This window comes from Meleagris gallopavo, chromosome 2, assembly GCF_000146605.3.
Source record: "Meleagris gallopavo isolate NT-WF06-2002-E0010 breed Aviagen turkey brand Nicholas breeding stock chromosome 2, Turkey_5.1, whole genome shotgun sequence".
NCBI lineage: Eukaryota > Metazoa > Chordata > Aves > Galliformes > Phasianidae > Meleagris > Meleagris gallopavo.
Window position 1 is genome coordinate 76,408,924 of NC_015012.2, and position 13,337 is coordinate 76,422,260.

At 36.9% G+C, this 13,337-nt stretch overlaps 1 protein-coding gene across 1 annotated transcript in view; it reads left to right on the top strand.

The window, feature by feature from the left end:
- The window catches only part of CEP162 (centrosomal protein 162), a 52,727-nt gene that overhangs the window by 11,191 nt on the left and 28,199 nt on the right, over window positions 1–13,337 (top strand). Inside the window, 3 exon segments of the mRNA XM_010707658.3 lie at window positions 3,308–3,446; window positions 12,603–12,749; window positions 12,968–13,154. Coding sequence (XP_010705960.2) covers window positions 3,308–3,446; window positions 12,603–12,749; window positions 12,968–13,154 — 473 coding nt within the window.

A 13,337-nucleotide genomic window follows, 5' to 3' on the forward strand; every position in this document is an offset into this window, starting at 1 on the left:
GGCGCGGATCCGCGGATCCCTCCGCCCTTCTAGTCACGGAACCGGGCCGAACCAGCCCGTAAACCGTTGACAATGTATCATCTGTCATTTTGATATAGCTGGTGAGTGTGCTGATCGTTGGTTTTGAAGTTTCCTTAAGATGTGCTATGCAAGTTCTTTCTCATGCACAGTGCTTCTATTATTTGCTTTTTTTGATAATAGAGTCTCTGTAGTATAGCTCTCCTTACTGTAACTTCACTTCTGAGAGGGTTCAGCACCACTGTTATTACCTTACGTGAAAATTCTGCTTTCAAACAGAATGCTGACGTATTTCATAGAATCATAGAATGGCCTGGGTTGAAAAGGACCACAGTGATCATCCAGTTTCAACCCTCCTGCTATGTGCAGAGTCACCAATCACCAGAGCAGGCTGCCCAGAGCCACATCCAGCCTGGCCTTGAATGCCTCCAGGGATGGGGCATCCACAGCCTCCTTGGGCAACCTGTTCCAGTGCGTCACCACCCTCCTAATATCTATCTTAGGTTAGATGTTAGGAGGAAGTGAAAAACTTCCTCCTAATATCTAACCTAAACCTCCCTTGTCTCAGTTTAAAACCCTTGTCCTATCACTATCCACCCTCATAAACAATTATTAATGACACAAGCAATGCACAGATAGGGGAAAAAAATAAACACCTATTATCTGCTTCTAGACTTCTGGGCTGGCTTTTATCCCACATAGTATGTGGTAACAGCTGAGATAGAAGGCTATCACAGGAAAGGCTGTATTGCCTTAATTGGGAAATCTGTCAAATTATACTCAGAAGAGTAATATTTGACATTTAACCATGTTTTTAATTTTTTATTAAAAGGTCAAATATATTAAAATACCATAATTTGGAGCAGACTCGAAACAAGGCTTTTTCATGAAATAGTTAGGACAACTGGTCTTAGGTTCTGGATCCAATTCTGCCTTTGCTTGTCTACTTTCTTAAGTTTCTTCTTGTCTGTAGGAGGTGGTAAGGTCCATTTTTTTTGCCCTACAGTTGTTCCAGCTCTTGAAACTGACTCATTCTGCTTTTAGTTTAGTTTAGATTAAACAGCTGATTTCTTTTATTCTTCCGGTTGACTATTTTCCTGAAAGGCTGAGAGGTTCTTTTGTACGGGAGAGAAAATAAGGATTATCTGTGCCTCTTGCTGATTCTTGAAAATCCATTACTGGTCCGAAGATTTGATTATTATTTTTTTAGCTTTAATTTTCCTTTTGGAAAATAAATGTGTAAGTTTCACTGTTAAGACTATTGACATGTTGAAAAAACTGTAGCATGTTTGTGTCAGCTTTTCTTTTCCCAGCTGCTGCAGCTTTACTGTCTGCAGTTGACAATATGGCCGGACACAGAAAATTTCCGGAACTTGAGAGCAACAGCTGGGAGTTTCAGTTACTTTAGTTACAATACTCCAAGGATCACCAGCATCACTGAAGTTCTGACTGCAGAGTAGACGATACGGTTAGCTGTAAAAGAAACAGCAGGTGACAACAAAGCTTGCATCAAACACCTGTTGGTACTTGAGGCCGGCAAGAGGCAGCCAAACCTTTGGGGACAACAGCACAGCTACTTATGTAGTGACTAGTATAAGGAAGTTGTTATTTATAGGATATTTATTAAAAATGTAAGACATTTTTGTTCTGTGTCACTGAGCCAACATAAAGAAATTGCTGTTCTACATCCTGTTCTACGGCAGTTTCATAATTTACAAAAATTCTGTTTCATTACATTGCAACTTGTGGAGCACTAAGATTTTGTTTCTGAGGCTTGGTCAGGCATTTTGTTTCTTACAGTGAAACTGAAAATGTTTTTGGTCAGAGGCATTAGTCAGATTGTGGTTGTTTATTTTTTCTCTTTTTTCTCTTACACAGTGCCTTTGGAGGATTGATGTTTGATTTATTGATGTTCCTGTGAGGTGCATACACACTGAGCCCTTAGATACAGAGTAATTTTGCAGTAATGTTTTTTATACAACAGGAGTCAGTGGTCTACAGAAGATTACTTTCCTAAAATAACCTATTTCACTTTACGTACTAAGCATGTGCAGTCCTGTTGCTTTAGAATTGTCTGTGCTCTCACATTTCCTTATTTGTGACTATTAGAAAAGTAAAGCTCTTGAAATTTTGCCCTAAGATGCGTTTCATATGTGAATTCTTTGTGGCTTTTGGTGACTTTGTCTACTGCGTTCTCTAGGACATTTTAGGACAATTGATTTTGAAAATGACGACTAAAAACCTAGGCTGAAAATAAGCAGTATGTCACACCCCTTAACCTTATGCTCACTGAATTTAAGACTGTGACACAAAAGGCTGCAGTGTGCTAGAGTAATTCTTTTAATCTTTGGAGCTGCTAGTGCGGGTAGAGAGAGAAAGCAGGATTCTGCCAAGGAAGGGAAAAGACTGGAAGTGTCAGGCTTCCTGTGTAGCTTAAGGTTTATTTTCTGCACAGATATATTTTATATTGGATGTCTGGACTGCTAACTGGGGTACTGCCATAGACCACAGAGAGCTTTATTAAGGAAGAGGACCAGAGATTTTTTTATTATTATTATTAATTTTCTTAAAGTTGTATCATATCAGAAAAGTGTTGTTGTCTTATGAAGCATATTTTCTTCTTCTTACTCTTTTGCAATTTAAATTTTTAGGATATTGGTTTTTTTGTTGTTTTCTTTTTTTCCTCTTCACTGAAGTCAGCCATCATTTGGAATCAATATAGATAATTGAAAAATGCATGCAAAAGCTTAATAGCAATCAGTTTGGAATAGCTCTGGCATTTCTATTAATTTCCAGGAAAAGAAAGCACAAAGTGCAGTTCTGAAATTCAATTTGCAGGGAGCTGGGAAGTTGCTTGTGAAAGTTCACTTTTAGAATATTAATAATGCTCATGTAAAAAGCCTGGCTAAGCAAAGTGGGTTTTACTCTACCGTATCTTTTTTTCCCCATGCTTTTTATTTAATATTTAGGGATGTAGGCAGGATTTTGCCTGCTTGTTGTATATTGAACTAACATACGAATACAGTTCATTGGAACATACACTCTACTAAGCAGTTAACTTTTAAGACTTGCAGATTCTGGCATTGAACTTACTGTATTAAATGCAGTATTCATACACATAAATATGATTATTGTCTTTTTACTCATTTTTTTAGGCATATGCAAAAAAGGCAGATAGTAGAGAGTAAAGACAGCTAGACTCTGACGTTGAAGAACAGTGTGGCTAAAATACAGTTAAATAGTGAGAAAATGTAAAAACTGTCTTTAATCTTGTATGCAATTGACTCAGTCTCTTTCAGACGATTCACCTGGAAATTCAGAAAAGAAGTCCAGCATTCTTGAGACACTGGGAGAGCTCAGGAAAAAAGAAACAAAGCAAAAGGATGCAGTGCCGTGGTGGCTATGTGAGGAAGATTTGGATGATGGTGGTAAATAACATAGTTCTGTAGTTTTTTGGCCACAGGGGGTCGGGCTAGTTCTTTCTTTTCACAATGGAGTCGTTATTTGGAACACTGTGCTGCAAATGATAAAACTCAAATGTAATCACATCTTTCTTCAAAAAGAGATCATATTCCAACTGTAAGAAAGCTTTCTGCTGGTTTTGTTTTTTTTTTTCTTGAAGCTTTCAAGTTACTGAAACTTGTAAGGAGTAAATAGAGTATACTAATTAGAAAATATAGCTTAGAATTTCAAGAATCCAATGGAAATTTGTGGATTTCTTTTGTAACCAACCTGTTCCTCATAAAGATGGAATAACAACAGCAGCTGTTTAAAACACATATTGCTGTCAGTACTCAGCATTTCCCTTGCCATAAACCACAGCTTAAGGGAAAAAAGGCTGTGACAACATGGCTGCTGGTTCAGTATTTACTTGATCATGCAGTTATAGAAGAAAATATTGTTTGCAGTCTTTCTACCTCTAGGTTTGCATTCCATCATTTTTTTCCTCTTTGGTAATAAACTACGTGAATACAGAGTTTCCACAGTGTGATTGCATCTTGTTATTGTAATAATTAGTGGCTTCTTGTTTTCATGATTTGAATAACTTGCAACTGGAGCTTAACAGTCCCAGAAATCATGTTTTCATACGACGAGGTTAAGGTATCACTGAAAGTCTTCTAATTTTAAGTAGAGCTCTGTCCTGTTAGCATTGCTGTAACTCAGAGACAAATCTTAGTCAGAAATTGTGTCATCTAGGCATAGCTTTAATAGATGTTATCTAGAATCTACGTATCTCTGGCTTTTAAGATACTGCTGGAGAACTCCAGTGGATATGAGAGAGCTCCTGTCAGGCAGTGCAAGGGAGTTATGGTGGTTATGAGGTAGGATTTTTTTACTCCTTTTCAGAGAAACTGAAGGTCAGAGTGTTCTTGCTGGCCAGAGTAGAAGTAAGAGGTTAGAATGACCTTATTTCTCTTCTTTTTATAAATGAAAATTTTCAGAGGTGTCTAGAAGTTAGCATTCTTCCATCTTTTCTGAGATGCTTGAGGCAGCCCACAAAGCACTCTGATGTTTCTCCAGTTATTTCTATCAGAAATACTGGAATAGGTACTCTAAGGGCAGAGTAATTAGACATTTTGGAGGACAGTTCTTGTACAGTTTAAGTGTAACTACAAAGCAGCATAAGTAGTTATGTGATAATGTCAAGTTGTTCCTGTCCAAACCAACTCAATTGGTTTTATTTTTTAAGCCAAGGATATCTTAGAGGCCCTGTAATTTAACTAGAGGTACTAGAATGGAAGCATGCCTGATCTGCACTTTGTTAACATATAAAACATACAGTTCTGGCAAACTTTCTAAGGTTTCTTTAAAACAAGCTTCTCCTTCAACATGAAAATATTTAAAGAGAAATCTACCCAGTTTTCTAACTATGGAATCCATTTACCTGCAGAAGAAGCAGGCATGTTCATATTCATGTTTTTCTTGAGGGGCTGGCTTATTTTTTCAGAGGGAGTCATAAGTAACCTGTGTATAATGGGTTTTGATTCAGATGTCCAATGTGTCTTGGCTGTTGGACTTAATAAAACTGAGATTACTTATGAGTGTAAGGCAAATATGGTAGATCTCTGCACTGAACTCTCCTCTGAACACTGTCTTTGCCAGCCTGATAGTTTTTATTTTATCTGCACATCTGTCCTCCTCCTGGGTATTGATATCTGCATTTGTGGGTCGTGTATATTAAGCCATGTGCCACCTAGTACTTCAGAATTTTAAAACAGAGCGGCCTTCAGGTTTTCCTAGAAAACCTTTTTGGTGCTCCTTTCCAAAAGAGAATATATCTCTGTGGCATAAATAAACATAGCTCCCAATTGTGTCATCTCATGGGGAGAGGGCTATGTTTGTCACACTAAGCACTCACAAATAGTACCAGCTGCATTAACCTGTGGTAGACTGTGAACTGCACAGCAGAGAAGTAGCCTGCACTATAAGAGATGCCATTTTATGCGACTTAAAGTTTGGCTGCAACGGAGTTCACTTTGCAGAGGTCATTTGGGCACTTTCACTATAAGCTCAGTTTTTCTCTGCAGTCATAAAAGTAGACAGCTTGTATGTGGCTAAAGTTGAGAGTGATAAATTCCCCTACATAAAGGGCTGATTTCTGTGTGTGTACACACTACAAGCTATTTTATGATTTTCATTTGTGTAGATAATTTTTGCAGAGGTTTGAATTGACAGATTGTGTTGCTGCAAGGAATTCAGTGTGGATAGACATCTAGAACTGCTTCTTTTTGTTTTTTCTGTCTCTGAATACTGTGTGTGTGTGTCTACTGAATTCTGTGAATTGCATGCTTTTAATGCTTTGTCAGTTTTTTCTCAGTCTAATATTCTTTAGCAGTTGAATGTTGTGCAGTGTGTTGCTCAGGTATATGGATAGTGGATTAGTTATTAGGCACAGCAGCATTGCAACATAAGTTATGCAAGGGCTGAACTGAGAAGAAGATGATCTAGTTTTATAGCTTTTTGTAGGGTTACTAAATGCGCTCTAAATACCAAAATAATTGTCCCACTGAAGCAATAATATTGCTGTGGTGATAACAAGTAAGGACATAAGCTGGATATAAATTCTGAATAGTGTAAAATTGGCATTCTTCAAAACTTTTCAAATCCTTGTGTATTCTTGCAGGCTTGAACCTCCGCATTGGTTTGCAGATAAGACTCTTACGTTACCTGGCAGCCTGTTAATAAATATTATTCTCAAAGTGTTTTGTTATCCTGAATCAAATTTAATGTATGAATCTCTCCTTCACTGCAGTGTAGCATTACAAATACGTGAGCTAGCTCCATATGAGCTCATGTTGTTGGGTTACAACATGGAGAGATACTGTGTTGTTAATAAGGTACAAAGCCTGGCTAACCAGCTTGAATGATGCACCAAGGTTGTCTCTATTTTGGGGTTTTCATTTTCTCCTACTTCCTGCTACTTTTTTTCTGCTACTTTAGTACCTATACTGTGCATTCCAGAAAGATGTAGTACAAGTGACTGGAGGACTAAATATACTATGTATTTATTTGTTATCTGGCTGATTTTTCCAAGGCACATATTGCAGAAATGCTGGAAAATAAGTAGAAATTTACACTAATCACCTGTTTTCACTTAGTTTTGTAGTTCGATAGTAACCTGAGTAAACTACTTCTGTTGATTTAGCTAAGTGGAATAAAATACATTTTCAAATAACTCTGCTTATTATCCTAGACACGTTTGAAGTCTGTTCTTCAGTTCTAGGCTGAAATGTATAAATTATGATTCAGGATACTGTCTTCCATATTTGAGAAGTTAAAGACCTTCCTCTAGCTACTGTAATGTCTATTTGCTTTTGTCATTTAAACGATAAAGATAAATTGGATAATCAGAACTCCTGTCCTGTCTTAACGCTTGCCTGTCTCTTCTTGCTGTTTGTCTCACTTTTCAAGATTTCCAAACAAGATTTGTTAAACTGAGAAATGAGAAGGAAAGGATGGAGATCCATGATGTAGTAGTGGAGAATAGTGAACAAAAGATTCCTCGTTCAGATTTCCAGTCTGGTATTTTATTAAATATGCTTTGTTCAGTTAATTTAATATCAGCCTTATATTACTAGTGCTTTTCCCGTAGCAAATCCTTTGCAGAATTTTTGGCCGTAGTTTTCTCATGATAGCAAGCTGCCACTTAATTTATTTGTCATTTCCTGAATAAACCAGTAAGTGTGTGAAGTTCTGCTTTACTGTTGCTGCATCGTACATCACTATCAGTAGTGATGTAGGCAGACAGACAGTGTTGAATATAAGGAAATGAAGGAAAGTAACTGAGAGTCTTAACTAAGATCGGTATTGTTAGTAAATAGAAAATATCTTCTCTGTGTTTCGTATTGGAGGAATATTAATATTCACTGTTCTGTTTCTTTAAGCTGAAAGACTCCAATCTGCATAAGTATTATATGCACTTTCTATTGATATGGTTATTTTCCTCCTGCTGAGCAGCGGGTTGTTCTGTGCGTGGTGCCCTGAAGTGGAAACAGTACAGTTGGTGTCTTAATGACAAATTCAATTTTTTTAATTTGCAGGATTATTTTAATTGATGTATTATCACATTCAACCTGTTATGTTAAGTAACTATCTTTATGCTATCTGAGGAGAAACTCCAAAGAATAATTAAGAATTATAATTGTTGCTCTGTGAAATACTTATGTGTAAAGTACAGTAGCAATTAGTGTGATGTATAAGGTTAAATACAGCTTTGGTGTTGAATTCAAGAAGATTCAATAATACTCTGGAGAACCATGACAAAGAAATATTTGGCACTTGATCTGTAGATGATGTTTGTGACTGTAGCTTATAGAACGTTTTCCTTATGTTACCTTTCTAGAGCGTATGTCTTGTTTTCCTAAGTCTCCTTTGCACAAAATATGTATAAAGCATCTCGGTCTGGGAGATAAACACAAAAATTGACTCTATGCCTTGAATTAGGCTTAATATTTGAAATATGAGCCGTAGAAGGAGTTTGGCACTTATTTCAAATTACTGCTTTGGAAGGCCTTGGGTTTTTTCATTGCTTCCAACATACTACGTGCTGTCAGCCCTTCTGGTTTCTCAGTTGATATGAGAGAATATGAAGCTAGAGAAGTGATGCCTCACAGTGGACATCAATCATGGGAATAAATAACCTAGGTGTTGTATCAGGAAGTGTTTTTCTACATTTTTTTATATGTTGACTTTTGCCATGCATCTACCAGATGCTCACCAACTTCATTTAGTCATCTTATCTGTTTCTGATTTGTGCTAGCTTCTGGTCAGAAAAACAATGTGATCTTTGAGGTCCCTTCCAACCCAGGCCATTCTACATGGTTCATATCTTCCCACAATCCTGTTTCTAGACAACAGAAGTACTTGGCTACATTCTGCAGGCAGCCTCTGCTCTCTTTTGTGTCAAGATAACTGTATTAAGAGTTATTTCTGTTAATTCTGGAACTAAGAACTTTCTCTGAATTGTCCAGTTTATAAGCTTACTCCCACCAAGTACTTATCCAAGAAATTTTGGGTAAGTCAGTCTCATACTGTGCACCTTGCTAGTCTAAGATGTATGAAGTGTAGAGTGTGACTGTCATCTAAGTTTCATGAGAAAGCAGAGTTTTCAACATTGGTATTGATATGTAAAAAATGATTACTGGTGATGTGAATGGAAGGCATTTGATTTTAGTGGCTAAGCAAGTTCTCCAATGGGTTTAAGCAGGCAAGTGCAGTTTTTTAGCAGCCTGAGTAAAGGGAGCAAGAATTCACATCTTATCTACCTAAGTTTTTCTGCTTTTCTTTTAACCGATCTAGATGCTTTCCTTTAAGATTTGTAGTACAATACAACTTGTGCTGTTGAAATAGTTGTGTTGATTTTTTTTGTTTTCAAGTAATGTACATATTGAACTCCTAGAACACTCTATTTGAATGCAAAGTATGTATGGAAAAAGAACTAATTAGCAATTTGTTGTTTTTTTGCTTACTTTGTTTAAAGAGTAGAATATACTTGTAGTCTCAGAATAGATAAGTATTTTTATATAGCTACAAAATTGTAGATAATTCAATCTACAAAAAACTGAGTTCTGTTACTTTTTCAGAATAGCAATTTGAATTCTCACACTTTATGTTTCTGTATTCCCTGTCCGTTGTGCATTAAAACTCATAAATGGCTTAAAAGTAGTTGCCCCTAAACCTTCTTCCAGTGTGTCTCGGAGCAAGGCTTTGTCTAAATTCAAAATGCTGGAAAAATTTCATAACAACAAGAAAGATTCGTATTTAAACAAAGAAGAAGGAGGCCTCACTTCTGATGGTTCTGACAGTCCTAAGGGTAACAAATTTATTGTGTTTTATGTGATATTAAAAAGTTTAAAATGCTCAATTCTGTAAGTCCTGCTCAGCTTAAGAATTAAAAGTTAGATTTTAAATGTACATTTATTGTTATATATAAGGTTTGTGTGTTTGGTATTTATGTTCTTACATTTTCCTTTGTAAATGTAATAGAAAAAAGTGCAACTTGAAATAGAAACTAAGTGCAACTTAGGTTTTTATCTTAATTGACTCTAGGGAGCAGGAATTTAAAGAATACCACATATTATAAGTGTGACTAAATAGTGCAAGAATTGAAAGCACAAGTATATGGGTAGTGATATGAAACTGCTGCTCCAAAATGTGATTTTCACAAGGGTAAACAAATACAAACAGCTCAAAATGGCTGTGAAAAAATAGACTTTGAAATCCAACTAAGTTGATATTTTTCCAAATTTGGTAGATTTCTCAGAGTTCCAGTTGCGTAGGGCTAGTAAAAGATGTGCTTCTCTTCAGTAGCAACAGTCGAATGTATCCCTATGTAATATGGCACACGTGTCTGGGAGTTGGCTGAGTTACAGAATTCAGTGGCTGTAAAACAGTATTTCATTTTCAGATAATAATGGAAAGTGCTTTTCCACCAAAAAGTTCGGATCTGGTTTGAACTAGAAAAATACTTCAATGTATTAGCTTACAGAAGCTAATAATTAAATTATATATATATATTATATATATATTATATATATTATATATATATATATATTATATATATATTATATATTATAAATATAATTAAAAGAGTGGTGCAAGTCTGTTGGTTCACTGAGTTTAAGACAGCTAAAATAAAACTAAGGAAAATGCTTTTCTTTAAAATTTTGTTCCATTTGTAAAGTTTTTGGGTGTGTAATTGAAGAATATTCCTGTCTCTCTTCATGTAAATCTTATGTAGAAGATCTGTGACAGCTTATCTTTGCCTCTGCTAACATACTCTCTTTGAAATATAGGGTCTTGGAGATCTGGTGAGATTGCAGCTAGTGTGAAGCTGTGTAAAACAACTTGTGAGCTGCCTGAAAACAGACTCCCATTTGCTTGATAACTAGAATAAAGCACCATATGGGTAGATGGCATGGGTTGCTCCTAAAGTATTGCCTCCTATTTGTCTCCATGAAAACTACGATGAAGAGCGCAACAATAGAGTTAGGGTAGTATTGTAAGGTCGTGGTTGGACTTGATCTTTAAGGTCTTTTCCAACCTGAGCAATTCTATGATTCTATCATACTGTTTGATAGAGCAAATTCTCAGCTACTAACACTATTTTTCAATAGCTATTGAAACTAACTATTGCATAGTTAGCTATGCATTTTTACCAACAATGAACAAGAGCCTGCATGCTGCGCTCATCAGAATTTGCACCCAAGGAGGTGACCTGCTGTTGCCACTGCTGAAACACATCACCAACCACCTCACTGTGTTCACAGACACTGTTTGGTCTCCATAAACATTCAGCAAGTGTCGATGAATCTCAGCAGATACTGTATTATCCACACGGAGGAATTCAGTGATGCACCTTTGCTACATCTGCACTTCCATGCTAGGCACCATTTTATGAGACTGCCCCTCTGCTGCCATCTGTCAGACAGCAACAAAATGTAGCAGAGTATTAGTGGGAAGGTTCAGCCTCACTGTCATATACCACCAACATCCACCTCTGTCATCATGGGCCAACATCAAAAGTTAGGAGATATAACTTTAAGAGCAGCCCTTGTACTTTAAATTACTGCATTTGGCTATCGGAGGTGGACTGTCTGTGCTTTGATCTTCTGTACAACACCTTGAATTTTCCATTTTATCATCTTCAGTGTAGTAGCAAGATGTCTTTCATTTAGATGAATATGGCATTTCTTTGAATAATTTAGTTGTACAAGCGCAGAGTGATTAACTTAGAATTGAAGCACTTGATCAGCACGTGGAAGAATTGTGTAGTGGTCTTGATCTGAAGTTATTGATGTATGCATCTCCTTTTTTGTTTTGCTGACTGGGGATTCACGTTGGAAAAGACAGATACGGTTTCTGCTCCTTTCTGTGAGAGCTGTGAAGTCATCTCATAAAATACATGAGCAGCTTTTCTTCCTACATCCTAAGAGAATCTCTTTAAGAATTTAAGCCTATAAGTGTGTGTTTTAGGGTCAAGCAGAAGAAACTTGATATGGCTTATTTAACTAGTAATTTACTGCAATATTTAGCATTTAGTTTTCTATAAAGAACTAGATACTCCTAAACCTTCTCCTGTGAAGAAAGGTTGAGGGAACTGGGGTTATTTAGCTTAGAGAAGAGAAGGATCCAGGGAGACCTCATTGTGGCCTTCCAGTACTTGAAGGGAGCATATAAACAGGAGGGGGAACAGCTGTTTACGAGGGTGGATAGTGATAGGACAAGGGGGAATGGTTTTAAACTGAGACAGGGAGGTTTAGGTTAGATATTAGGAGGAAGTTTTTCACACTGAGGGTGGTGACACACTGGAACAGGCTGCCCAAGGAGGCTGTGGATGCCCCATCCCTGGAGGCATTCAAGGCCAGGCTGGATGTGGCTCTGGGCAGCCTGCTCCAGTGGTTGGTGACCCTGCACATATAGCAGGAGGGTTGAAACTAGATGATCATTGTGGTCCTTTTCAACCCAGGCCATTCTATGATTCTATGAAATACGTCAGCATTCTGTTTGAAAGCAGAATTTTCACGTAAGGTAATAACAGTGGTGCTGAACCCTCTCAGAAGTGAAGTTACAGTAAGGAGAGCAACTGCATGTTGCAGTTGCAAAAGTGTGCAGAATGGAAGAACTGTGTATTGGTCAGTGAACTCTAAAAAACTGTTTTGTTTTTTTCTTCTAGAACATTTGCTTTGCAACAAATGTATCTCATAAAGCAATGGCTGCAATTTTTCGAAGTCTGACACTTTCACTGGGATAGTAGATGAAAGAAAATTAATAGACTTTTAATAGAGCAATGATAGCTTCTGGGTTTTTTTTACCCAGAATAAATATTAACAGTTCTCCATGAGTACTGTTAATCAGTTTTTACAGTTGTTTATCCTGTGTATACAATAGACTGATAAACTAATTAAATATGGTTTATGTATAATAGAAACTGAAGCTAGATGAACGTGACCTGTGAGCATCTTTGTAGCTGTAACAAGATCCCAAAATAAAAAAAAATAAAAAAAGCAATTCTGGAAGATGACTGAAGTGTCATACAGACAGCTTTTAGATGATAGTCAGAAACTTTGCAACTTTTCTTTTAGAAATCCTTGAAGCCAGCGAAAGCATTGTCAAGAAGGCTTTGCAGCTTTCAGGGGAGTCTGATGAGAACATGCATCCAGAAAAGATGCAGCTTCAGAAGAGTAATGGAGTCGCTTTCTCATTAAGTAGAGACAGCCTGGAAACAAATGGTGAGAACTGAGAGTGCAACTGTTTCATGTTAGTTAGGTCTAAATCTAAGTTATTATTATGAACAATTTCCTCTATTTTATTGCAAGTTGGGATCCTTCATTTCTCTCTGCAGCATCTTATGAAGACTCCTTAAACTAGTTTGTGATAATTTGATACTGGTAAGCTTTTAAGAGTCTGTCTGTAGTTAACTGTTGTTATTCTGTGTTTTCACATTTAGATTCCTTTGTAGCTTCTGTTCCTAATCAAAGTAATACAGGAGTTGGATTGGATACCTTAGAAGAACAAGAGGAAAAAGAGATCTTTTTTGCTAAACTTGAACAAGAAGCTTCCTCACCTATTGATTATTCAAGATTAAATAAAGAGCTGAATTCCAGCGATTCTGTAATGTTAGCGCCATTTGTACGGTAATTGGGAGGGAAGAAAAGTTGTAGACTGTGTTGTGGGCATGTGTGACTTGGGTATCTGAGTACGATGACCACTGAGATTCTGTGGGACAAGATCCTGTGTGGGTTTCTTTGGGTGTAGGTAGTGGTTTTTGTTTTTGAATACAAGGATAGAAGTGATCTCAATAAATAAGAGAAAGAAGT